This window comes from Dipodomys ordii, unplaced genomic scaffold (genome assembly GCF_000151885.1).
Source record: "Dipodomys ordii isolate 6190 unplaced genomic scaffold, Dord_2.0 Scaffold50, whole genome shotgun sequence".
Classification (NCBI taxonomy): domain Eukaryota; kingdom Metazoa; phylum Chordata; class Mammalia; order Rodentia; family Heteromyidae; genus Dipodomys; species Dipodomys ordii.
Genome location: NW_012267266.1, coordinates 5723859 through 5750093, shown reverse-complemented (window position 1 = coordinate 5750093; position 26235 = coordinate 5723859). Strand labels below are relative to the sequence as shown.

Genomic DNA, 26235 nt, shown 5'->3' with positions numbered 1-26235 from the left:
TCACCACACCTTTAATTGTAGCTATTCAAGAGGCTGATTTTGAGGATCATGATTTGAAGCCAGTCCAGCTAGGAAAGTCTATGAGAATCTTATCTCCAATTAACCACTAAAAATCCAGAAGTGGAAATGTGGCTCAAAGTGGTAGAATGCTAACCTTGAGCAAAAACTCAGGGACAGCACACAGACCCTAGGTTCAAGCCCCAGGACTGGTACACACAAAAATACTTCGGAAACTATTTTACCTTACACTAAGATCCATCTGTATGCCGGCGTAGTATCGGAGATTCCAAATCACACACTTAAATTTTTACAGTGAAATACAAGTTGATTATACATCAGAAATATAGAAACTTCAGCTATGTCTAAATTTAATCCTGAATTGCTTGTTACTCATCACATAGCTTCTGCATTTTTTTAAATCCATATTTCAAAATTGACACCTGGTTTCATAGCAATTACAACCATAAGTGAAATTGTTATGTATCAATTCCTTAAAAGATTATGTGTTTTAAGGAACAGGAACCAGCACATTTTTATTTCATATTAGAATATTGATTTGTAAAAATACACTTTTAGAACACCTGTTACTTCATACATTGGATTAAAGTTAATGTACTACAGTGGCTCTTCTCACAAAAAACAGTAGATTTTGGAATACATTGTATAGTATGGGATCATGTTTCTTATATCTTATTTTATTTTTGGGGGGGTCTGGTCGTGGGGCCTGAATTCTGGGCCTGGGCGATATCGCGATATCCCTTAGCTCTTCAGCTCAAGGATAGCAATCTACCACTGGAGTCATGGCACCACTTCTGGGTTTTTTTTCCTGCTTATGTGCTACTGAGGAATCTAACCCAGGGCCTCAAGAATGCAAGCGCTCTACCACTGAGCCACCTTCCCAGCCCGGGATCATGTTTCTTGACCATTATTTACCACCAACCAAGGCTAAGCCTGTCTCCTTCAACCATTTTATTTAAACTAAGGAAAGCTAAAATGTATGCAATATTACCATCTAGTGGCAAAAGAAGATACTACCTTGCTGCTGATTAATTACACTATACAAATGTTTTGGCAGATGAGACAATGTGTATAACAGAAATATGAGCAGATGGTATATTTGAGGATATTAAGGAAGTATTTTACTTTTTAGACAAATTGACACCATTGTGATTGTGTTTAGAAAGGTTCCCTACTGAGATGTAATTATTAAATACTTACCAAAAAATTATGTTTGAAATTCGTGTTCAGATATATCTGGGCTAGAGATGTGGAAATGAAAGAAGTTGTTGTGGGTGTGCAGATAAAACAGTATTGACTAAGAATTGATAATTATTGAAATGGAGCTTGATGATACATGAAAATTCATTATAACTATTAATGTATGAGTTTGAAATTTTCTATGATAGAAATATAAAACAGATAGTAATAGGATTTAGATGATCTGGAGCAGGATAAGTTCAAAATATGTGTAATATGTGTGTTGGCTTATACACACAGGTAAGTATGCTTGTATGTATGTATGTATGTATGTATATCCAAATAGCTGCAACTACAGGTACAACCTACCCTATCCTATGTACTATATATATTTTTTTCCCTTCAGGGGTAGATTTCAACTTAATTGACTTAAAAGTCCTGAACATAATAGCAAGGTAATATGGTTCTATAGACTTGTAAAGCATTCATGCTAAGAGATGGCATAGTGGAGGAAGAATTGTCTGTAGGCAATTTTTTTTTCCCCATTGCTGGGGCTTGAATTTAGGGCCTCGTGTCCTCAATAGCCTTTATGTCCATGTCTGATGCTCTGCCAGTTGAGCCACACCTCTGTTTACTGGTTTTGGGAGATAAAATTCTCTTGGATTTGTCTGCTCAGGCTAATTCTCAACTCTCACCCTCCTAACTTCCATCTGGTTGTAGGCAAATTATTAATGAAGCATTTTTATCTCAGCTAGAATGTAGAATCTCTATGTTGCTCTATAAACTACAAAATCATGTATATGTTAAGTAATTTTTTCAGAGTATAAGGACAGGAAAAAACCATAAAAGTTCAGATCGGCACAGTGATTTGCTTTTTAATATTTAGTTATTGAAAATGTACTAAGTTACTTTTTAATCTTAAAAATAAGAGACCTAGGGACTGATGCCCCTAATTCTTTACAGGTTCTTTTATTCCTGTTAGCTTTTAAGTGTGCGGGTTGTTAACCCATAATCCAACCCATAATAGTAACAAAAGTGTTCTTGGAAACAGAACCCCCTGTAATTACAGAGATGTTCCTAGCACATCATACTTTCAATGAAACTTTAAAAAAATAAAAGGAAGTGTTTCTATTTTAGTTGCATAACCCTGAAAGCTCTTTATAGGTTGCTTTCCCTAGCATGTGTGAAGCCCTGAGTTGGATTCCTCAGTACCACAAGAAAAAGTCATAAGTAGTAGGGCTGTGGGTCAAGTAGTGGAGTGCTAGCCTTGAGCAAAAGAGCTCAGAGACCGTGCCCAGGCCTTGAGCAAGAACCAGGACTGGCAAAAAAAAAATTTTTTTTTAATTTAAATGCACACCATTAACTGGGAAAACTTTTTTTTGCTATACATATATGTATGTATGTATGTGTGTGTGGTGTGTGTGTTTGACAAAGGGACTTGTGTCAGAATATATAAAGAATTCCTGTAAATGCTAACCCAAGAAATAGAATTTTGAAATATATTCTAATGACTTGAAGACAATTCAGAAAGGAAGATAAATGATCAATAAGCACATGAGTAACATCTGTCATCATGAAAATCCAAAGACCATTTGATTCCTACTCAGATGACTAAAATTCAGATGACTATTCATGCCAGATGTGGAACACTGGAGTGCTGTTACATTACTGAGAGGAGTATTAAACACTAGGCAGTTTCTTTTAAACTATGATTCAGCATTTGAATTCCTTGAAATGAAAACAAGAGAAGTAATTGCATATACCTAGTAAAAGATTTGAAGCATGGAACAAATGGTAAAGCACTTGCCATGAGCAGGAAAAGCTGAGTGTAAGCACAAGGCCTTGAATTCAAGCTCAGATACTGACTGGCATAATAATAATAATATCGTTTTTCAGTATAGCCTCCAAACTGGTAACTACCCATTAACAGAAGAATAAATTGAGGTCTGTTCATGCAGATTAGTATACAGCATTAAAAAATAATGAATGATATATGCAGTAGCTTGGATGCATCTCACAGGTAATTATGTTAAGTAAAAAACCTGAGACACAAAAGGCTATTTACTATGTAATTTCATTTTTAATGAAAAGCATGCCAAACCTGCCACATGCTATTATGAAGTCATAACAATGGTTATTTATGGAGATTGAAGACTGGTAAGGGTCTGAAAAAACCATCTGAAATGTTAGAAATGTTTTTCTTCACCTAGGTGACAATTACACAGATAGAAAAATTCATCAGGTACTTAAGATTAGTGTACTTTACCTATAAGTCGTACCTCTATAAAAACAAGAAATATAATTTAGACTTATTTTTATTTTTATTATAGAATAACCAGCCATATGCTAGTCATAGCAAACTAGTGAGTAATTTAAGTCATCCCAGATGTTGTCACATTAAAGCAAAGAAAGTAAATGTGACTATAAATTAATATGTCCCCCTTTTTTTAGTGAGCCACTTAATCCAGAGTACACACAAAATAATTTCAGGGACACATCATTGAGGTAAGTTGGTAACTTTCAAAAAATGACTACTTTGAAAGGCTTCAAGAAATTTTAACCATATATTTCAATGAATTTATTTGCTTAAAAGTTGGTGTACATAACTATAACTTGAGAATCACCACTAGTAGGCATTGGAGAAAAAGTCTTGTAAAGAGAGACCTAACCAGAGCTTTACTTTGAAGAAACTATTTTGACAGCTCTTTGCAAGGTTGGACTCTTTAGGAGATTATTTTAGTAGTTTAGATTGGCTTAAACAATAATAAGAATAAACTTGAACCAAAATAAGAGCAGCAAGAGTAAGAGATAACAGGGTAATGATGGAATTTGATATGAGAGGAAAAGTAGTAAGAGTGAATGGAAAGAATATTGAAGGTGCTAGAAAAATCATGGGTAGCTCATAATGAGTTTTCAAACTGGAAGAGATGAAATAACTAGAAGTCCATAGTAGACCTTTTGGTGAGGCTCCATATTCATTTCAGGAAAGGCATCGTTGTCTCACAGAGGGAATACTATGGGAGTGTGAATACATGTTCACACATCTTTGTACTCAAGCCTTTCAAACTACAGCCTGGTCTATTATTTAAAGGTCACATCCTAAGATCACAGGCTAGAGATTATGTTTTTATTACAATGATACTATCTTGAAGTTGTCTTTTCTGCATTCACTCACTGTTGGACAGATTTTCTTTTCAATGCATTTATAGATTACTTTTTTTTCTGTAGGATAATACTACTCTTAAAGTGTTCAAATATAAGTGCATTTGTAAAATTGAATTGACCAAACAAAGGACTTATTCCAGGAGTCAGAATGGAATGCTTTAGTATATGGAAAGTATAAATCTAAATTACTGTTAAAAAACATTCTATTCTAGCCTTATAAATGAGCTTCCATTATTCTCTGAGAAAAATTTATCAAGAAAATTTCTATAAGGAAACAATAGCATCAAAAGTCAGGAAGCAGAGAGCATTACAGTTTTTGAATATCTTATCAGTGATGATCATATTCTAGTAGATAATATGTAAAAGCTTGAATATTAAGCAGGTTATAATATGTTCATTTATATGGTATTTTCCTTGGTCAAGTTGTTACAAGTTTAAGGGACATGGATTCTAAACACATGCTTGCTTAAAAGCTTAAAAGTTTCTTAGTCTCAATTTATTTATCTGAAAAAAAACAAAAATAATTGACCTTGTTAATAGTTAAGATATAATTATTAGTCAGGCACCAGCGGCTGATGCCTGTAATCCTAGCTACTCAAGAGGCTGTGATCTGTAGAACACAGTTAACCACCAAAAAGTCAGAAGTGGAGCTGTGGCTCAAGTGGTAGAATGCTAGCTAGACTTGAGCAGAAAAGCTTAGAGGCAAAGTCCAGGGCCTGATGAGTTCAAGCCCCAAACCTGGAGCAAACAAGATATATTTGATGTCTTTTATTTAGAATATAGTAATTATATAAAACAGTGTTTCCCTGTGACATTTTATATATATGGATAATGTACGTTGATCATATTTGTGTCCCCATCACCCTCTTTTATGTGTATCATGTAAGTGTCTTAAACAGAAATTCCTCCTAGTTACCATAATCAGAAGCTGTAACTATTACTATAGTAATATTATCATTGGATATATGATATATAATGAATAATAGTGTGTATATATACACATATATACATATTATATAGGTGCTTATAGCTTATATCATGTTTCAGGGCGGTCTAAAATAACTCTTTCCTCCCCCCAGCAGATCTACATGCCAAGAAACGTAGAATCATATGTTTAGATTTTCTGGAGTTTTTTCTTGTCAATATGCTGCTTTTTTTTTTAACAGGAAGTACTTAAACAACTACAAGGAAGTATTGAAGATGAAGCTATGGCTTCTTCAGGACAGATTGACTTATTAGAACGTCTAAAAGGTAGCTCTTTAAAAGTGTCTTAATCTAACTTTTAAAGTTCAAATAACTTTTAAATGTATAGATCAAGTACAGATCATCCTGATTTGGATTTTGGTTTTGTTTTGTTTTGTTGGTATATATCACTCTTAGCTATTAGGCTACAATCCTTTTTTTTTGGAGGGGGGGGTCCGGTCATGGGGCCTGAACTTTGGGGCCTGGGTACTGTCCCTCAGTTCTTCAGCTCAAGGCTAGTGCTCTGCCACTTGAGCCACAGCGCCACTTCCGGCTTTTTTCTTTTTGCTTATGTGGTGCTGAGGAATCGAACCCAGGGCCTCATGTATGCAAGGCAAGTGCTCTACCACTGAGCCACCTTCCCAGCCCCCCCCCCTTTTTTTTTTGTCTGTCGGTCGTGGGCCTGAACTCTGGGCCTGGGCCTGGGCCCTGTCCCTCAGCTCTTCAGCTCAAGGCTAGCACTCTACCACTTGAGCCACAGTGCCACTTTCAGCTTTTTCTGGTTTTGTGGTGCTGAGGAATCTAACCTAGGGCCTCATGCATGCAAGCCATGCACTCTACCACTGAGTCACCTTCCCAGCCCCTAGACTGTAATTCTTAAAGTACAATTATAGAAAAGTGTATTTGCTATCATTTTTGGGTAAATATTTAGCTGGTTTTAATTAAACTATTTCGTATTTCTTTTCAGGTATATTGCCATTCTGCCAATCACTAAATAGAACTTTAGTATTCTGTAGACCACAGACTAAGTAGCAGCAGCTATATTTAAAGAGTTATCGTTCATCTGGAATAGAAATCTTTGTCTTTTTACATAGTACATCAGTTTATTAACAAGGAATGGTTCTTTTTTTTGCCTTAAAATGTCAGTGTCATACAGTGAAAGTGCTTATTAATAATTGAAACTAAGCAGAGAAATTACTTTTGTTTCCAAAATATTATCTAAAGGATTTAAGGGAGTACATTTGTCTAATTTTAACATACTACTTATTTTATGCCTCAAGCTGGCATTGAAGGAAAAGATTACCCACTCTGATTCTTTCTAAGTAATTGATTGTTGTTGGGTTTTTTTTTTAGTAATGTACATTGTTAGCTAAAATATGAACCAAAGATTTCTTTTTCACATAACATAGTTTTAGGAATATTTTACATGACAAAAAGCAGTTGCTACATAAAAACGTGTTTTTACATTATTTAGAACTTAACTTAGACAGCAGCAATTTCCCCGGAGTGAAACTACGATCAAAAATGTCCCTCCGTTCTTACGGAAGCCGGGAAGGATCTGTATCAAGTCGTTCAGGAGAGTGCAGTCCTGTTCCTATGGGGTCGTTTCCAAGAAGAGGGTTTGTAAATGGAAGCAGAGAAAGTACTGGATATTTAGAAGAACTTGAAAAAGAGAGGTAACTTCCGTTGATTTTATAGTAAATATTGACTTGTACACTCCAAGTTTGTTGATATTATTTTGTAATACCAGATATAGGTTATGAATTTATTGTAGGTGATAGCTAACATTTCAAGAACCCATTGCATCTTTGAACACAAACATAATATATAATTGTATTTAAATACTCTATTCCAGGGATTCTAAAGACTTTTCTTTATCACATATCAGATATTCTGCACATTAACTAATACATATGATCATAATATTTATATCTGGTTAACATCTGCAACTTCTTTTATTTCTTTTTTTATTTCTTTTTTTTTTTTTTTGGCGGTGGGGCTTGAACTCTGGGCTTGGGCGCTGTCCTTCAGCTCTTCAGATAAGGCTAACGCTCTACTGCTTGAGCCACAGCACCACTTCCAACATCTGCAACTTCTTTTTAATTACATGTCTGGTTATTTTTTCAACTAAATTGAGTAACTACTAGATCTAGTATATAGGTCTATTACAGGTGGCCAAAAATGGAAACAGTTATTAATTTATCAGTTTTCATATTTAAAAAAGCATTGCTTAAAATGGAATCAGTCAAGGTACCAACCAAACAATGAAAGGATAGAGAAAATGCGATATGCTTACACAGTGGAGGGTTATTCATCCCAGAGGAGGAGGGGGAAAGAGAGGAAGAGGAGGAGGAATAATAAAATCATGTTATTTGCAGAAAAAATAGAAGTGGTGATGGCTTTTTAAATTTTGGTGCCAATCCTGGGGCTTGAACTCAGGGCCTGGGCACTGTCCCTGGGCTTTTGTGCTCAAGGCTAGTGGTCTACCAGTTTGAACCATCACACCATTTTTTTAGTAGTTAATTGGAAATAAGTCTCACAGACTTTTCTGCCCAGGCTGGCTTTGAACTTTGATCCTCAAATCTTAGCCTCCTGAGTAGGTAGGATTACAGGTGTGAGCCACCAACCCTGGCTGGAGATCATCATTTTAAGAGAAATAAGCTAGACTAAAAACAGAAATATTGCAACTGAGTGCCAGTGGCTCTTGCCTGTAAACCTAGCTACTAAAGAGGCTGAGATCTGAGGATAGCAATTTGAAGCCAACCCAGACAGGAAAGTTTATAAAATTGTTTATCTCCAACTAGCCACCAAAAATCTGAAAGTAGAGCTGTGGCTCATGTGATAGAGTAGTAGTGAAGAACAGTACCCAGACCCTGAGGGAAGAGAGGAAGGGATCTAGATCTAAATGTATATGTATATTTGTATATGACATGAATGTAAAAAGGGACTATTTGGTTGGGAGAGAGGAAAGAGGAAAAGAGAGGGTGATAAAGAAAGGTGAATGTGATTGATGTGCCTTCAAAGTACATTATATTTATTCAGGGAAATAGTACAATAAACCCTTTTGTGGCTGGGTACTGTTGGCTCCTGCCTGTAATCGTAGCAGTTTGAAACCAGTCCAGGTAAGAAAGTTCATGTGACTGTTACCTCCAGTTAGCCAGAAGTGTAGCTGTGGCTCAAGTAGTAGAGCACAAGCCTTGAGCAGGAAAACTCAAGGACAGTGCCCATGCCCTGAGTTCAAGCCCCAGGACTGGCGAAGTAAATAAGTAAATAAATCCGTTTGTACAAAAATATATGCTAATTTAAAGAAAAACATTGATATAAAGTGAGTTCAGAATCCTCATAACTGTTCTACTCTTTTCTTCCTGAAGTTAACATTATCTTATTGTAAATAACAGAATATGGATCATTATCAAGAATTTTTTTCAGAAGTAGCACTGTGGCTCAAAGTGGTAGAGTGCTAGCCTTGAGCAAAAGAGCTCAGACAACATCCAGGCCCTGAGTTCAAACCCCACATCTGACAAAAAAATAAATAAAAGAATTTTTTTCGAGTGTTTCATGTTTCCTAAAAAGTAACTAATGCACAAATTATACCTAACTATTCTTCCTATTAGAATTCCTAAAATGTCTCTTAGACATTCAGAATGGTAAAGTATATGTTACATATTAATTTTATGACCTTGGTCAGTTCATTTGATTTTTTTTTGGCAAGTTCTTCTGTAAAACACAGATTTGGTTCAACCTTATGGAGTTATGAAAATCTAGTATTAATTTTAGATAAAGAAAATACTCTTAAGAAATGTATTCATTATCTTGCCCATGTAATTGTAACCCCTCTATACAGTATTTTCACAATAAAAAAATACTCAACATATACTGAGAGTGATATTGATAACATCATCAGTTTCTCAGATATTACATAATTTCATCTTCAAATTCACAACTAAGACATTCATATCAGAGAAATTTCTCTTATTTCAATGTTGGTATATTATTTTGGGTGCTAAGAGCTTAAAGCCACATTATGTAATTTCTAATTCTCTCACTTTGTTCCTGGCAGCATTCCTGCTCCTCTTACCTTATTAGTATACTTTCTTACCTTATTAGTATACTTTTTTTTTTTTTGGTCAGTCATGGGGATTGAATTCAGGGACTAGGTGCTGTCCCTAAGCTTTTTTCCTAAAGGCTAGTCTCTACTACTTTGAGGCACAGCTCCACTTCCAGTTTTTCATGGTTAGTTGGAGAGAGAAGTTTCATAGCCTTTCCTGCTTGTGCTGGCTTTGAACTGAGATCCTCAGATCTTGGCCTCCTGAGTAGATAGGATTATAGACATGAGCCACCAGCACCTGGCTCTTATTAGTATACTTTTTATTCTTATACTAGTTTTGGATTTTGTTATATATAATAAAATAACTGTACGTTTTACTTCTCATCATATTCTTAGACTATAAATAAAGTATTTGGTTGAAATGTAAGTATCATAATTATAATATTCCTAAGTCCTAACTTCAAAAATCCAAATGACTGTTTTTGTTCATTCATTACTAGTAGCTTTAATAGTGATTAAGGATTGCTTTTATGCCATCTGTATTAGCATTGTATAAACTTATCTTTCTTTAAAAAAAATAGATCATTACTCCTTGCTGATCTTGACAAAGAGGAAAAGGAAAAAGACTGGTATTATGCTCAACTTCAGAATCTCACTAAAAGAATAGATAGTCTTCCTTTAACTGAAAACGTAAGTAACTTGGCAGTACCACTTATTTTAGAATTTAACAATTTGACTTTTAAAAATTCCTAAGTTAAGCTGGGCACTGATGGCTCATGCCCATAATCGTAGCTACTCAGGAGGCTGAGATCTGAGGATCACAGTTCAAAGCCAGCACAGGCAGGAAAGGCTGTGAAAATTTTTTATCTCCAATAAACTACCAGAAAACTGGAAGTGGCATTATGGTTCAAGTGGTAGAGCGCTAGCCTTGAGTGAAGAGCCTAGGGACAATGTCTAGGCCCAGAGTTCAAGCCCCATGACCACCATCACCAACAACAAAATTCCTAAGTTAAAACGTTTGGTGGTATGTAACTATATACAAATGTGTTAACTGAAATACAGTAGATTAAAGAGAGATCTCAAATAGTGTAATCCCTTAGAAAGCCAAAATCAGAGTTTAGTACCAGACACTTGAAAGGAGTAGGATGGGGTCAAAGGGAAAGAGGTGGATTAATGAAGAAAAGAAGTGGAAAATGCAGACAAGAATCCAATTTATATCCTACAAAATTTAAGAAGAGGGAGAGAGGGGGTAGATAGGGGAAGGGATGGGTGAGAATGTTGGAAGCGGTAACACTGATATTGATCAAGAGATACTGTATTTATACATTGTATTAATAAACTATATTTATAAACTTCGTTAAATGGCAACTTCAGTGTACAACTACTTAAGATAATTTTTTTAATGTATTTTTCAAAAAAAGACCTGAGTTGCTGGGTGCCATTAATTTATGTGTGTAATCTTGGCAGGAGGTTGAGATCCAAGGATCACTGTTGAAAGCCATCCCAGGCAGGAAAGGCTTTGAGACTGTAATCTCCAATTAACCACCAAAAGCCAGAAGTGGAGCTGTGTCTCGAGTGGTAGAGTGCTAGCCTTGAGCACAGAAGCACAGAGATAGTGCCTAGTCTCTGAGTTCAAGCCTCAGGACCAACATACACACGCACACACATGCGCACGGTTACACATACACACACACACATATACACACACATAGTTATCTATTAAAAATTCAAGATAACTGAAGTAATTTGTAAATTTTAATATCAACTCTAACCTGAATATGTAAGTTTGGGCAACCATTTTGTTTGTTTTTTTAATTCTGTCTGTTGAATTTCCAAACACACTGTTTGAATATTTATTATCTGTCCCTTTTTTATACAATATTACAGATATCATGCCAGATAGTTTTTGCAATAAAATCATATTGAAGCTATAGCCATGCTCTTACTATTTTTTGTGGGATCCACACTTCCTCTTACAAATATATCTATGTAAAAAAAAAAAAAAGCTCTCTCCTCCTCCTCATAACCTCTCTGTATTAGCTATTTTATACATGGACTGGCATAAATTAAGGAAGTTTCTGAAATACTTTCACAATGTTATGCCTATATGTTTCAACTGTTACTCGTCTTTTTTATATATTCTTACTTTTTGGTATCAGTAGTGGAGCTTGAACTCAGGACTCCTGCCTTGCTTTTTCCACCCAGCGTTGGAATTCTACCTCTTGAGCCATACCTTCACTTCCAGCTTTTTGCTGGTTAACTGGAGATAGAAGTCTCATGGACTTCTTCCTATTGTAGTTTAGACTATAATCCTAGCTTCCTGAGTCTCTAGGATTTCAGGTATGAACCCCCAGTGCCTGGTAGATCTTTTATTTAATTTCAAAGAGAAAACAAATTAAAATAAAACTACTTGCTTTTTTAGATTTTTTTTTTTAGTTTCCAAGATGAGCACTTTTGAGAAAACATAGTAACTTAAGAAGATACAAGGAGAAGTAAAACTCTTTTCAAAACATGTAATTAGATTTCCTGAGTGGAGGTTAGAACTGCAGGTTTAAATGCTCATTTTCCTAGAACAATCACTGTTGAGCAGGAGAAAAAGCATCCCTTTCCCTGACAGCGTCCTTAAAGTCTTCCTGGGAATTAAGAAGACCTAATTTGGATATGGCTGAAGAGATACATTCTGCATGGTATGACATGTTCCTTACACATGAAAGGGGTGAGAACTGCTCTGACTTAAAATGACAACACAGTTTGGAGTCCTTAGACTAGAATATTATTCTGATTCAGAGATGTCTCATGCAGTTCTCTGTAGGCACAGAGAGCATGTAATATCTATAGCAGTTGCTTCTCAGCCTTTTAGCTAAGATCAAGTGAAAAAATCTAAAGCATATCCTCATTCCTTTTATGATATTATTCCTTCCATAAAACTCTGTTACTAGCCGGGCGCTGGTGGCTCACGCCTGTAATCCTAGCTACTCAGGAGGCTGAGATCTCAGGATCGCGGTTCAAAGCCAGCCCGGGCAGGAGAGACCGTGAGACTCCTATCTCCAATAAACCACCAGAAAACCGAAGTGGCGCTGTAGCTCAAGTGGTAGAGCGCTCGCCTTGAGCTGAAGAGCTGAGGGACAGCGCCCAGGCCCAGAGTTCAAGCCTCACGACCGACAAAAAAAAAAAAAAAAAAAAAACTCTGTTACTATAATTTTATCTAGTCATATTTTACTTTTTCCTCTTCATCCTTTGTAATCTTGGCATACAGTGTCTGATATTTTTTTATTGTGAAAATACTGTACAGAGGGGTTACAATTACATGAGCAAGATAATGAGTACATTTCTTATCAAGCATTGTAGCCTCCTCCTTTGTTTCCCCTTCCCATCCCATTCTCCCTCACCCAACCCTCCCCCCCCCCACCAAAGTTGTAAAGTTTGTTTTTGACATAATGACTTGTACATCTCATTGTTGCAATGGGTCCACCTGTATCCCTATTTAAACTATTTGTTTTTCCCTTCCCCTCCACAAATTATACCAACATCAAATACAGTGAAAGCAGGGGTCCGTGGGGGAGGGACATACAAAGCAACAAAGAAATAATCTTATAAATGTGTTAGAAACAATCGCATGAAAGAAAAAAAATTTGAATATTATCTTAGTGTTCATTTCCCTAACATCAACTTATCTGACCTTTTCTGCTTGACTCAGACATATACTAGATATTACAAATAAGGGAAACCAGGGACCTACGTTTCTTTGGGCCTGGCTTACTTCACTTAATATAATTTTTTCTAAGTCTTTCCATTTCCTAATAAATGGGGCAATGGTGTCTGATATTTTAATTGAAGAATTATTTTAAACACTATGATTAAGTACTTTTTATTTCTTTTTGATTTGCTCCACTTTGAGGTTTTTTACCAAAGTTTGTGTTAATTTTTTCCAGTTTATTAATGGTTGTATTACATATAAGCATTTTCTTAGCTTTACAAATGAAAAAATTCCGATTAGTATATGGATGGATGTATGGATGGATGTACATATATATATATATATATATATACACACACACACACACAGATCTTATAGGTAATGCACCTATTTATTGATTTTTCCATACTACTTATAGTAACATGCTAGCTTTAATAGTTAAACTAGTACCTCTCTAGAAAAATAATACTGCTTTAGAAAAAGCATAAGGGAACTAACTAAACCAAGGACATATTTTAATAGTCAAACCATTTTGGGGAGGAAAGAGTTTGAGAGGAAAAAAAATTGGGAAAAAACAAGGGAAGAAGTGACACTGTTCATAAAGGAATGTACTCATTACCTAATCTGTATAACGGTAACCTCTCTATACATCACCTTCACAATAAAAATAAATTTTAAACCATTTCTAACCTTATAGCAACTGTTTTAACTCTACATCGTATCAGGGACTCAGATTGAATCTAGCACCTATAATCAGTTTTTTAAAATTCCTTGGAATAAAAATAATTTTCTCATGTACAGGACTTACACAGTGGCTTATTCATTTTCTTTATTTGTATTTATATGGCCTTTGGCTTTACTAGAATAAACAAGCACAATGATACTAATATTTTTATATTATTTGTGGTTTTAGTTTTCCTTACAAACAGATATGACCAGAAGGCAACTGGAATATGAAGCGAGACAAATCAGAGTTGCTATGGATGAACAACTAGGTACTTGCCAAGATATGGAAAAACGAGCACAGGTAAGTTATTTTAAGCTATAAAAATGACAGCTCTGTTAACATTAAATTTTTTCATTAAAGATATTTATGGGACTAGAGATAGAGCCCAGTGGTAAAATATTGCTTCATATATGCAAGTCTCTGAGATCAATCCTCAGCACTATTTCAAGATAATCTTTCATGGATGCTGCATTGTAACCAATTTTCACATAATATTGTCTCTACCATATTTCATTTCCCTTGGTACCATTCTGTCCTGCCTTATAGTCATAAGGAAGAAGGTATTGATCATAGTACCTGATAATATACTTCAGCTCTCCTTTGATTTTTACTTCTTATAATCTTAAGTATGTATAATGATATTGAAAATTACATCACCGTTTTCAAGTTTTGCACCAAGACTAAAAAGGAAGGAAGGAAACATAACAAAACCAAAGGCAAGATTAAATAAGTTGGGTAAAAAATACTTGCATATTTCTACACTGGACTGTTGTCAAGAGAAAACATTAACTTTGTTATCAACAATTTTCATAGATTACTGAATTTAGTATACTGATTTTCATAAGTCTCATAGAGGCCTTGATGGTTAACTTGTCTGTTCCAAAATAAGTATAAGGACTTTCCTTGCTTTGGGTTTTTGTTTGTTTGTTTTTTCAACTTTTGGCACACAAAGTTTTTTTAAGTAAAAAGCAAATAAATAGACAAATACTTGATGTATAAACACATATCTGTGTTTGTAAGGTTTATTTCATAGTTTAAAAATATAACATAAGACATTTTATATTCTCCAAATATTACATAAGACATTTTTATATTATCCAAATATAAGACTTTATCTTTTATGTGGTAGCTTCCTAAATATAAGGTATAGTCTATGTTCAAATATGATTGTAGATGAAGGTAATACTCAGCACCCATACTGTGAAATATTTCATAGTCTATACCTGTTAGTTCCACAACTCTCTAGTGTGTTATTAGAATATGTGTGCTCATGGACTTGCATTCATGTATGCATGTATTGCCATATTACAAAATATGAACACAATACTGTTTTCTTGCCCATTCACTTTGTTTTTGTTTTTTGTTTTTTGTTTTTTAATCAGTCGTGGGGCCTGAACTCTGGGCCTGGGTGCTGTCTCTCAGCTCTTCAGCTCAAGGCTAGCACTCTATCACTTGAGCCACAGGACCACTTCCGGCTTTTTTTTCTGCTTATGTGGTGCTGAGGAATCGAACACGGGGCCTTATGCATGCAAGGCAAGCACTTTACCACTGAGAGTGAAACTTTATACCTTTTGATTGAAAACATGTGAATGTTTCTGATTGAGTAGGAAAGAATTTCTTAAAACCTAAAACAGTAATTATAAATAAAAGACATAATTTTTACTATAATAAAATTAAGAATTTATCTTCATCTTTCTTGTACCTTATAGAAAGTGAAAAGTAATAAGTTATTGTCATATAGCTAGGCATTGAAATCGATGAGATGTTAGGTATGAAGATTTTTGTGTGACACAAAATCAATGTGTTACCAAAAATTTAATCAATAACCCTTAGAAGAAAGCTTAATTGAAGTTCTTTGGGGGTATTTTGTTCACATATATGCTGATATAGTAATTTTTTATTTAATTCTAGAATACAGTGTTTTGCAATATAAAATTTTACTTCATATTTTGAAAAACATCAAGTGTTCTTTTTTCTGAAAATAACCATACGAGTCTTAGGATTAATGACATATCATAAGATAAACAGACAAATGACAGAAATGTTCATGACACATATGATAGTATTAGTATGCCTTCTATATGTGGAGTACATTTCAGATTAATTGTAAGCAAAACCAGGTAGCAAAAAAGTAAGATGTAAGTCAGGCATGATAAGGTACACGTGTAATCAGCCTACTGAGTGCAGTAGGCTGAATCCAAAGGTTTGAGTTCAGAGACAGCCTCAAAATACTATATATCCTGAACCTGTCATTCATAAATAAATCTAATACGAATCTCAACACAAAATAATTTTAGTTGGTTAATATGAAAAGATGTTTAAACATGAGTAATAAAGGGAAATGTAATATAAAAAACTATCTTTTTGGACTATCAGGCTGGCAAAATCAATGCCATTTGAAAACACTCAAAAATTTTTTTATTTTATTTTTTGCCTGTCCTGGAGCTTGAACTCAGAGCCTGGGCACTGCCCTTGAGCCTCCCTGTGCTTAAAACTAGCACTTTACCACTTGATCCACAGCAGCACATCTGGTTTTTTCTGTTTATGTGGTGCTGAGGAATTGAACCCAGGGCTTCATGCATGCGAAGCAAGCACTCTACCACTAATCCACATACCCAGCCCCAAAACACTCAATATTGATGGAGGTGTCATAATTAGAAGAAGTATCTATATTGATGGAGGACAGCTTTGTGCTATATACCAAAATTAAAATGCTTATGCCTCTGACCCTGTAATTCTATAGTACTTCTAGGAATATGTCCTTCAGAAATTCTTGCTTTAGGGTACAATAATAGAGATATTACATCTTTTATGATACTCATTATAACACAAGTAAGATCTTAAAAGGAACTATTTAAATGCTCATTATTTGAAATAAATGATTGTGTCAATATTCATCAGTTCAAATTACTAAGGTAGTAGACATGTAGTAGCCAGAACATTCCTTCACCTCCTAACTCATGCTTAATTGGGAAGAAACCAGAAAAACTCACAAAGGTCTGAAGCTATGAGAAAAAAAATATAAAGAAAAGGAATGGATAAGAATGCCAAACAAAATTAAAATAGGGCACAAGTTTTTTAACACAAGTATTTATGGAAAGTCATATGCTTTATATTAATTTAAGAAAATAGGGCTGGGAAGGTGACTCAGTGGTAGAGCGCTTGCCTTGCATGCTTGAGGCCCCGTGTTCGATTCCTCAGCACCACATAAGCAAAAAAGAAAAAAGCCAGAAGTGGCGCTGTGACTCAAGTGGTATAGCGCTAGCCTTGAGCTGAAGAGCTAAGGGACCAAGTTTAGGCCCCACAACTGGACCCAAAAAAAAAAAAAAACAGAAAAAAGAAAATAGGGAAATAGTGAGATTATATAATTTTAGTAATTAAAATGTGGTTGAGGTACTTATTGTCATTACTATATTTAACTTAACTTTGGAGACTCCTCTATAGATGCAAGTAGAAAAATAAAATGTTATACTAGATCTTATAGGCATATGCAGAAACTATTTTAAAAAGAGTCCCAAGTGCACAGTAGATAAGTGAGAGACTTCACAAATGGGATTACATCAAACTAAAAAATTTCTGCATAGCAAAAGACATAGTTACTAAACTAGAAAGACAGCCAACAGACTGGAAAAGATTTTTACCAGCAAAGGCCTAATATCCATAATATACAAGAACTCAAGAAACTAACCTCTCCCAGAGCTAATAAACCAATCACTAAATGGGCAGAGGAGCTAAAGAGAGACTTCTCAGGAGAATAGGTAAGAGTGGCAAAAAAACATATGAAGAAATGCTCAACATCACTGGCAATGAAGGAAACACAAATCAAAGCAACTAAGGTTCTATCTCATCCCAGTTAGATTGGCCAACATCGTGAATTTAAACAACAGATTTTGTTGGGGATGTGGGGCAAAAGGAACTCTATTTCACTGTTGCTAGGAATGTAAACTAGTACAACTATTCTGGACAGCATTCTGGAGGTTACTTAAAAAACCAAACATAGATCTTCCCTACCACCCAGCCATACCATTCCTGAGCATCTACCCAGAATTTCACAAACTAGGATATCATAAAGACACTTGCACATCCATGTTCATTGCTGCACTATTCACAATAGCCAAATTGTAGGAATAGCCCAGATACCTTATAGTAGTTGGATGGATCCAAAAATATGGTACTTATACACAGTGGAATTTTAACAGCCATTAGAATAATTGTATGTCATTTACAGGGCAATGGATGAACCTAGAACAAATTGTGTTAAGCTCAGAGAAACAAATGACACATGTTTAATCTCATTTGCAGAAGTGAGAACTAAAATACACTGGGACAGGATAAATTATATAGGACTCTATAGACATTCACATATAGTGAAACCAAAGGAAGATATTCTTAGGTGCAATTCCCATGTGCCTCTGATTATATAAAATAGTATTTGTCAAAATTAACTCCAAGAAATGGAAACAGTTTTTTCTTTGTTTTCTTGCTTTCTTTCTTTTTTGTTGGCTTGTTTGTTCATTTGTCTTTGGGAGGGTTGTCAAGGGCACAGAAATAGAGGGACAAAGGTGAGTGAATATAGCAGTGGTACTCACTAGACACTATGTTGAAACTGAACAATACAAGTTGTGGGTGGGATAAAACTAGAGGGAAAAACTAGACAAGAGCAAAGGGAGGGGTTCCATTGTCTAAGAAGAAATGTAGTCACACCTGACATGTAACTTAATTCTTCTGTACATCACCTTTATAATAACAATTTTTTTTAAATTTTAAAAAGAAAAATAGTGTTACAAGTAAGCTATTTCCCACAAGAAAGTGATAATTGTCACTTGTAAATGAGATTGCCTAGAAAAACCCTAAAAGTTGAACCAAAAAGTATTTTGACTAGTAAGAATTTAGTAAAGTAACATTTGTTTTTTCCTATTCATTTTGTTGTTTGCTTTTCTTTTTTCTTTTTTTTTTCCCAAATACTGGGGCTTGAACTCAAGGGTAGGTGCTCTCACTTAGCTTTTTAGTGACAGAATACAACTTAACTCGTGCCTACAGTCCCAGGAATCATTTCTAGTAGCAATTAATTCCTCATCAAGAGTGGATAGGAGGCCAGATGCTGGTACTTGACACTTGTAATTGTAGCTACTCAGCAGGCTGAGATCTGAGGAATCACAGTTTGAAGCCAGCCCAGGCTGAAAAATCTGAGATTCCTATCTCCAATTAACTAGCATAAAACGAAGTGTGGCTCAAGTGGTTCAAAGCTAGCCCAGGCAGAAAAGTCTCTGTGAGACTCATCTCTAATTACCAGAAAACTCAAAAGTGGAGCTGTGGCTCAAGGTAGAGTGCTAGCCTTGAGCTCAAGAACAGGGCCCAGGCCCTGAGTTCAAGCCCCACAACTGAACAGAAACAGAGAGAGAGAAAGAGAGAGAGGAGATCCTGCTTACTCATTTATGCTAGTCCTGGGGCTTGAACTTAGGGCCTGAGTACTGCTCCTGAGCTTTTGGTTTTTCTTTCAATGCTCAAGGCTGGTACTGTACCACCTCTGACTTTTTGCTGGTTAGTTGCAGATAGAGTCTCATAGACCTTCCTGCTGAGGCTGGCTTTGAGCCAGCCAGATCTCAGCTTTCTGAGTAGGATTTTAGGCATGATCCACAGGCTGCTGGCAAGCTCACAAGTGTCTCTCTCTTTTTTGGGGGGGAGGGGCAGGGTTATTTGTGAGGTTTGAACTTAGGGCCTAGGCACTGTCCCTGAGCTTTTTTTTTCCCCTCAAGGCTAGCACTCTACTACTTTGAGCCACAGTGGTACTTCCTGTTTCATGCTGGTTAATTGTAGTTAAAAGTCCTTCCTGGAAAAAGTAAAACCCTCCCTCCTTGCAGATGACATAATCCTGTACTTAAAGAACCTCATAGGGCTGGGAAGGTGGCTCAGTGGTAGAGTGCTTGCCTTGCATGCATGCAGCCCTAGGTTCAATTCCTCAGCACCACATAAGCAGAAAAAGCTGGGAAGTGGCACTGCGGCTTAAGTGGTAGAGCAGTAGTCTTGAGCTGAAGAGCTGAGGGACAGTGCCCAGGCCCAGAGTTCAGACCCCACAACCGACAAAAAAAAAAAAAAAAAGAATCCCATAGACTCCTCTCCCAGTTTACTTAAGCTGATCCAAAACTTTGGTAAACTGGCAGGATTTAAAATTAACCCTCAAAAATTAGTAGCTTTTAAGAAAGGAATCAAAAAAAAAAAGAAAGAAAGGAACCAACCAACCCAGATGCCCCTCGGTAGATGAATGGATCAAGAAAATGTGGTATATTTATCCATTGTAATTCTGTGCCTCCATCAGAAAGAATGACATCGCCCATTTGTTAGGAAATGGAAAGACTTGGAAAAAATATATTAAGTGAAATAAGCCAGGCCCAAAGGAACATAGGTCCCATGGTTTCCCTCATTTGTAATAATGAGTATTAATGTCTAGTCTAGGATAGTCCTAGCAGAGGATCACAGTTGCTCAATAGCTATGTACATATGACCATATAAATTATGCTAATTGAAATGAACTCCAAGAAATGGAAACAAGGGGGGGGTTGTTTTGTTTTTTAATGTACTGTGGGAAGTTATTTCTTTTTTCCCTCCTTTGGCTTATCCTCTGTGTCACTTTTTTATATTGGTATGCTGTGTCTTGTATGTGTTTATCTGATTTGGGGAAGGAAAAGGGAACAATGAAATGGTGAGACAAAGGGCAAAGAGTGAGCCAGTACAACAACAGTATTCACAAGACTGTTGAAAATTAACTTTATGACTTGGGGAGGGAAGTCAGAGGGGAAGGAAAGTAGGAGAAAATGAGGGAGGGAGTAATACTGTTTGAAAAGAAATGTACTCATTACCTTATTTATGTAACTAACCCCTCTGCACATCACTCACAATAAAATTAAAAATAAAAAAGAATCTTTCCTGTCCAGGCTGTCTTTGAACCAGCCTCCTGAGTAGCTACGATTATAGGCATGAGCCACCAACACCAGCTTCAGACTTTTCTCATGGGTTAGATACCAAAAAAAATTTAGAAACTAGTTTCTTTTTTTCTTTTTCTTTCTTTTTTTTTTTCAGTCATGGGGCTTGAACTCTGGGCTTGGGCACTGTCCTTGCCCTCTTCAGCTCAAGGTGAGCACTCTACCTCTTGAGCCATAGCACCACTTCCGGTTTTCTAGTGATTTATTGGAGATAAGAGTCTCAAGGACTTTCCTGCCTGGGCTGGCTTTGAACCACAATCCTCAGATCTCAGCCTCCTGAGTAGCTAGGATTACAGGTGTGAGCCACCCATGCCTGTCTTAGAAACTAGTTTTTAATACTGTTTTACTTCATTGTCACTTTATTATTACAATGTCAAGTATAGGATTATTGTAAGAAATGGTACAACCATTTTAATACTTCTTCACACCTGTGTAATGATTATTGTAACCTTCATTTTTAAAAATGACTTCAGTTTTCATTGTTTTAAGTAATTAGGTTTTTTTTCTACTTTTGCTAGTATTCATAAAAATAAGAACAAAGTCTTGCTTTAATAAAGAAAGCATTTTTTCACATTATTTCACTTTTATGTGATTGGGTCTGTAGTTATTTGTGGTACCAGATGATCTCTTTACAGTAGGAAAGCAAAAGCTACACAATCTTTGTGATCTTTGTGTTGAAGATAAAAGTAATGTTAAGTTGAAGTAGGTGCTTGGAAAGTCTGAAAAATACTTCTAACTTGTAACAAGTTACTTTGGGGGGGGGTTACTACTATTTAAACCTTATTTTATTAAAACAAGTATATGTATACAGACTTGATTGCTTATGTAAGAGTTTAGCATAACCCTGAGTTGTTAAATGGTAGCGTAGTATAATTATTTATACTTAATGTGTTTACTAAAAGCATCTCTAACTTGGTGTCTTACTTTATTTTAGCGAAGACTAGCCAGAATCCAACAAATAGATAAGGACATACTTCGTATACGACAGCTTTTACAATCCCAAGCAACTGAAGCAGAGGTTAGTATTTCCTTAATTTTTGTTTGTATACAAATACAGGTAATTGTCTAAGAAAAAAAAGTGTTATTGATATATGGATATTCTAGAAAATTGAGGTTTTGGTGGAGTTTTTTGTTGGTGTTTTGTTTTTTGTACTGATCATGGGGTTTGAAATCTGGGTCTGGGTTCTGTCCCTGAGCTTTTTTGCTCAAAGCTAGTATTCTACCACTTGAACCACAGCTCCACTTCTGGCTTTTTTTGTTTTTTTGTTTTTTGTAGGTGGTGGGGCTTGCACTCTGGGCTTGGGCCCTGTCCCTGAGCTCTTCAGCTTAAGGCTAGTGCTCTACCATTTGAGCCACTGCTCCACTTCTGCTTTCCTGAGTGTTTATTGGAGATAAGGGTCTCACAGACTTTCCTGCCAGGGCTGGCTTTGAACCACAATCCTCAGATCTCAGCCTCCTGAGTAGCTAGACTTACAGATGTGAGCCACTGGCACCTGGCTATTCTTCCTGTTTCTTTGGTTCTTAATTGGAGATGAGTCTCATGGAGTTTCCTGCCCAGGTTGGCTTCAAACCATCATCCTCAGATTTCAACCTCCTGAATTACTAGGATTACAGGCATGAGCCACTAGTGTATAGTTGAATTGAGATAATTTTTAAGTTTTTTATGAAATTAAGATACCAAAAACTTTGACTATCTTGATTTGTTCATAGTATCTATGTCAATATACATGTATATATTATAACAATTAGCTTAATTTAGCTATCATCACTCTGTAAGTCAGCCTCTTCCTTGTATATAATCCAAAGTAAGGATTGATTGTACATTTTTACTTGTGCTTACTCACAAACCCCATTAAAATGATAGTTTTAAAGCATAAAGACCAAGAGGGGGTAATATAAAAATTTAAGGATCTAGAAAGCAGATGAAAACTTATAGCTATTCTATTCTATCATATTGTAGGAAATTATTCCTAAATCAGCAATAGAAAAGTCATTTAAACACAGTATTCTATTGAGTCCCAAAATATTCCAGAACTGGCTTCTACTGGTTAGCTCTAGATATGTGCAATACAGAAAGGCTGAAAGCAGAGAGCATGATTAAAAAACTGCTAAGAAGCAAATGAGCCTTCCAGTAACCACAGAACTAGGCAAATGCTCCTCCTTTCTAATCCTAACACAAGATAAGATGTCTTTTAGCTGGATGCCAATGGCTCATGCCTATAATCCTAGCTATTCAGGATGCTGAGATCTGAGGATCAAGTTCAAAGCCAGCCCAGGCAGGAAAGTCTTTGAGACTCTTTTTTTTTCTTTCTTCTTTTTTTTTTTTTGTCAATCATGGGGCTTGAACTCTGGGCCTGGGCTACAACGCCACTTCTGGTTTTCTGGTGGTTTATTGGAGATAGGAGTCTCACCATCTTTTCTGCCTGGCCTGGTTTTTTGAACCGCGATCCTCAGATCTCAGCCTCCTGAGTAGCTAGGATTACAGGTGTGAGCCACCAGACCCGGCCATCTTGAGACATTCTTATTTCCATTAAACCATCAGAAAACCCGAAATGGCGCTGTGATTCAAGTGGTAGAGCGCTAGCCTTGAGCTGAAGAGCTCAGGGACAGTGCCCAGGCCCAGAGTTCAAGCTCCACAGCTCACCGCCCCCCTCCCCCAAAAAAATAATCTTAAAGTTGTAGAGAAGGAAGGGGACAATTTTACATGAAGGAAGAAGAATATATAAAAGTGTGTGTGTGTTTAGATTATAAACAGCAGAAGCTGGGAAGTTGGGTTCCAGTTGCTTTAAATCTTCAGAAAATTATTTTTAGCTCCTTTGACATTAATTCTTTGCCATTACTCGGTGTCATATAATTCTGTTCAATTAGGATCCTAACTGCCTAGATTAGTATTAGCCCATAAGTAAAAGATAGTTATTTACCAGACTGTTCTCATTTCACTTACCAGTCCAAATTTTGAAACCACCCACATTTCTCCCTGCCTGACTATAAATCCCACCCAAGTAGATGTATTGCATGGATTCCATTCTGACATTACCTGGAATTAGCACAGATCCTACAGGTTAGAGACAAAGTTCTTTAATTGACACCACTTTGTGTGCTAGCCAATAATGTTGGGTGGCCCCAAGCCATCCACCCTTGTTTCAAGCAGTTTACAAACTTAGAGCTTCCCACAGTCCTCTCTGTTTAAATTTTTCCTAGAGTGACTCACTGAAAGCTCTCTACTTAGGGATGTAGTTTTATTATAATGGTACAGATCATGGAAGAGATAGGATAGAGGGTCATACAGAACTTCTCCATGTCTCCTTGATGTCTCTTTGTAGTATCTCCTTTTGCAGCACTGTTACAAGTTTATTTTGGGTTGGGACTTACAAGCTTTTGTGTTGGTTTTTTTTTTTTTAATTTGGGAATGTGAAATGGTGTGAACGCTTGAAAATGTTTGGCAGTTCCTCAGAATACAATTACGATGTAACCCAATATTTGCACTCATCCCTAGGTAGCTAAGAGAAATGTTCATACAAGCTTTATTCATTGTGGCCCAAAATAGAAACAGTACAAATGTACATAAACAAAATATGGTATATCTTTACAATAAGACACTATTCTTCAATAAAAAGTACTTGTTCAGCAGATATTGATACATAACGTAACATGGATGAACTTTAAAAATCTTCTAAATAAAATAATCTAGACTGTGCCTAGAAAAGGAAATTTATAAAGACAAAAGGTAGATTAGTGGTTACCTGAGTCTGTGAGTTAGGAGTACTGTAAGGATTAACTGAAAACAGGCAGGAGAGATCTTATTGGAATGCTGAAAGTATATGTAACATATATGAAATTATAATACTGGATTATGGTGATGCTTGGTAAATTTGCTGAAAAAACATTTAATTGAAAACTTACACTGGATAGCTTTTCTGGCATGTAAATTCTTCAACAGAATTATTTAAACAAATTTTCCCATTCCTATCTTGTACTGTAGGAAAACTTGGAGAAGTGTCACCAAGTGTGGGAATTAGGAATATCATTATGACTATTTTGTTAGGAGCCAGCAGCTTGTTGGTTGTAATTTCAGACAGTGATCTAAGATGGAAGTAGACCTGTAGACTAGCTAGGGTCAATGGAAAAAATAAGAAATGAGCAAAGAAAAAATTTTATAGTATCCTTTTTAAAATATTTTTATTATAAAATAACTGTACAGAGTACAGTACTTACATGAGTAAGATGAGTACATTTCCTGTCACGCATTATTACCCGCTCTTTTGTTTTCCCCTATTATCTCTTCTCTCCCCAACTCCTCCCTCCCTACCAAGTTGTAAGGTTTGTTTTCAACATAGTGTCTTATACTTCTCATTGTTACAAGGAGTCAACCCTGTATCCTTGTTTCAGCATTTTGTTATTTTCCTTCCCCTCCCCAAATTAGAAAAATGTATATATAAGATACACCAGAATCAAATACAGTGACAACAGGGATTATACCATGGGGGAAGAACATACAAAAGAAACAAAAAAATCACATAGTACATTAACAACAGTGACAAAGAAAACCCTTCTGTGTCCCTATCTTGGGGTTCATTTTGCTTAGCATCATTTTCCATGGACATATGTACATAGCTTTTGACCTTTTCGAGCAAAAAAAATTTTAAGTGGGTAAGTGGTAATTTGGGCTCTAATGTTAGACTGCCAAAGTTGTAATTCTACCTTTCCCATTTACTAGGCATACAGCTAAAAGTACATAACAAAAGCAACTTAGATTCTCTGTGCCTCTCATTACTTTATCTATAAAATGGGAGTCATGATAGTACTAGGGTTGGTAGGAGCATTAAGTGAACCAAAAGAGTAGTGTACTCTACTTGATCTATGTAACTGTAACCCCTCTGTACAATTAAAACATTACAAAAATCAAATGATTAACACCTAGTAAATACTAGATACTTTAAAACTTTGTCATATTCATTATCATTACCATGACACTTTTAATTTTTTTTTCCTTTTTCTTGGGCCTTGATAGGCTATTCTTCTGTCTGGACATTAATTATTGTAGTTATTGCTTTTGGCCTATTTCTTTTTTTCTTGGTATCTTCTCTCCCTTTACCAGTATCACTAATGCTTAGCACTTTAGTTACGATCTATACACTATTGTTTCTTACTTTCTAGCTCTAAACTCCAGATTCCTAAATCTGTGTTCCTATTATACATCTCCATTTAGATGTATGAAACCTACTTTAAGTTCAGTATATCTAAAAGATAAATTAATGATCTCCTCCTAAGTACTCTTTACTATCTACCTTTCACCATAAAAAAACCCATATCCTTCTTCAATTGTCATGATTCTGCAAATGATTCCTCTATTGTGAGCTAATAATCACAGGAGTAATACTTTACACCAGACCTTTTCCTCTACTTCCCATAATCAATCTAACACCATACTCTTACCATATTTTTTTCTTTTTTTTTT

At 35.8% G+C, this 26235-nt stretch overlaps 1 protein-coding gene across 3 annotated transcripts in view; it reads left to right on the top strand.

The window, feature by feature from the left end:
- Window positions 1-26235, top strand: part of Apc (adenomatous polyposis coli) — a 97376-nt gene that overhangs the window by 40263 nt on the left and 30878 nt on the right. For all 3 annotated transcript variants that reach the window (XM_013020378.1, XM_013020376.1, XM_013020377.1), the window contains exons 3-7: window positions 5529-5613; window positions 6800-7001; window positions 9955-10063; window positions 13984-14097; window positions 21712-21795. In XM_013020378.1, the coding sequence (XP_012875832.1) occupies window positions 5529-5613; window positions 6800-7001; window positions 9955-10063; window positions 13984-14097; window positions 21712-21795 (594 nt within the window). The remainder of the gene's footprint in view (window positions 1-5528; window positions 5614-6799; window positions 7002-9954; window positions 10064-13983; window positions 14098-21711; window positions 21796-26235) is intronic.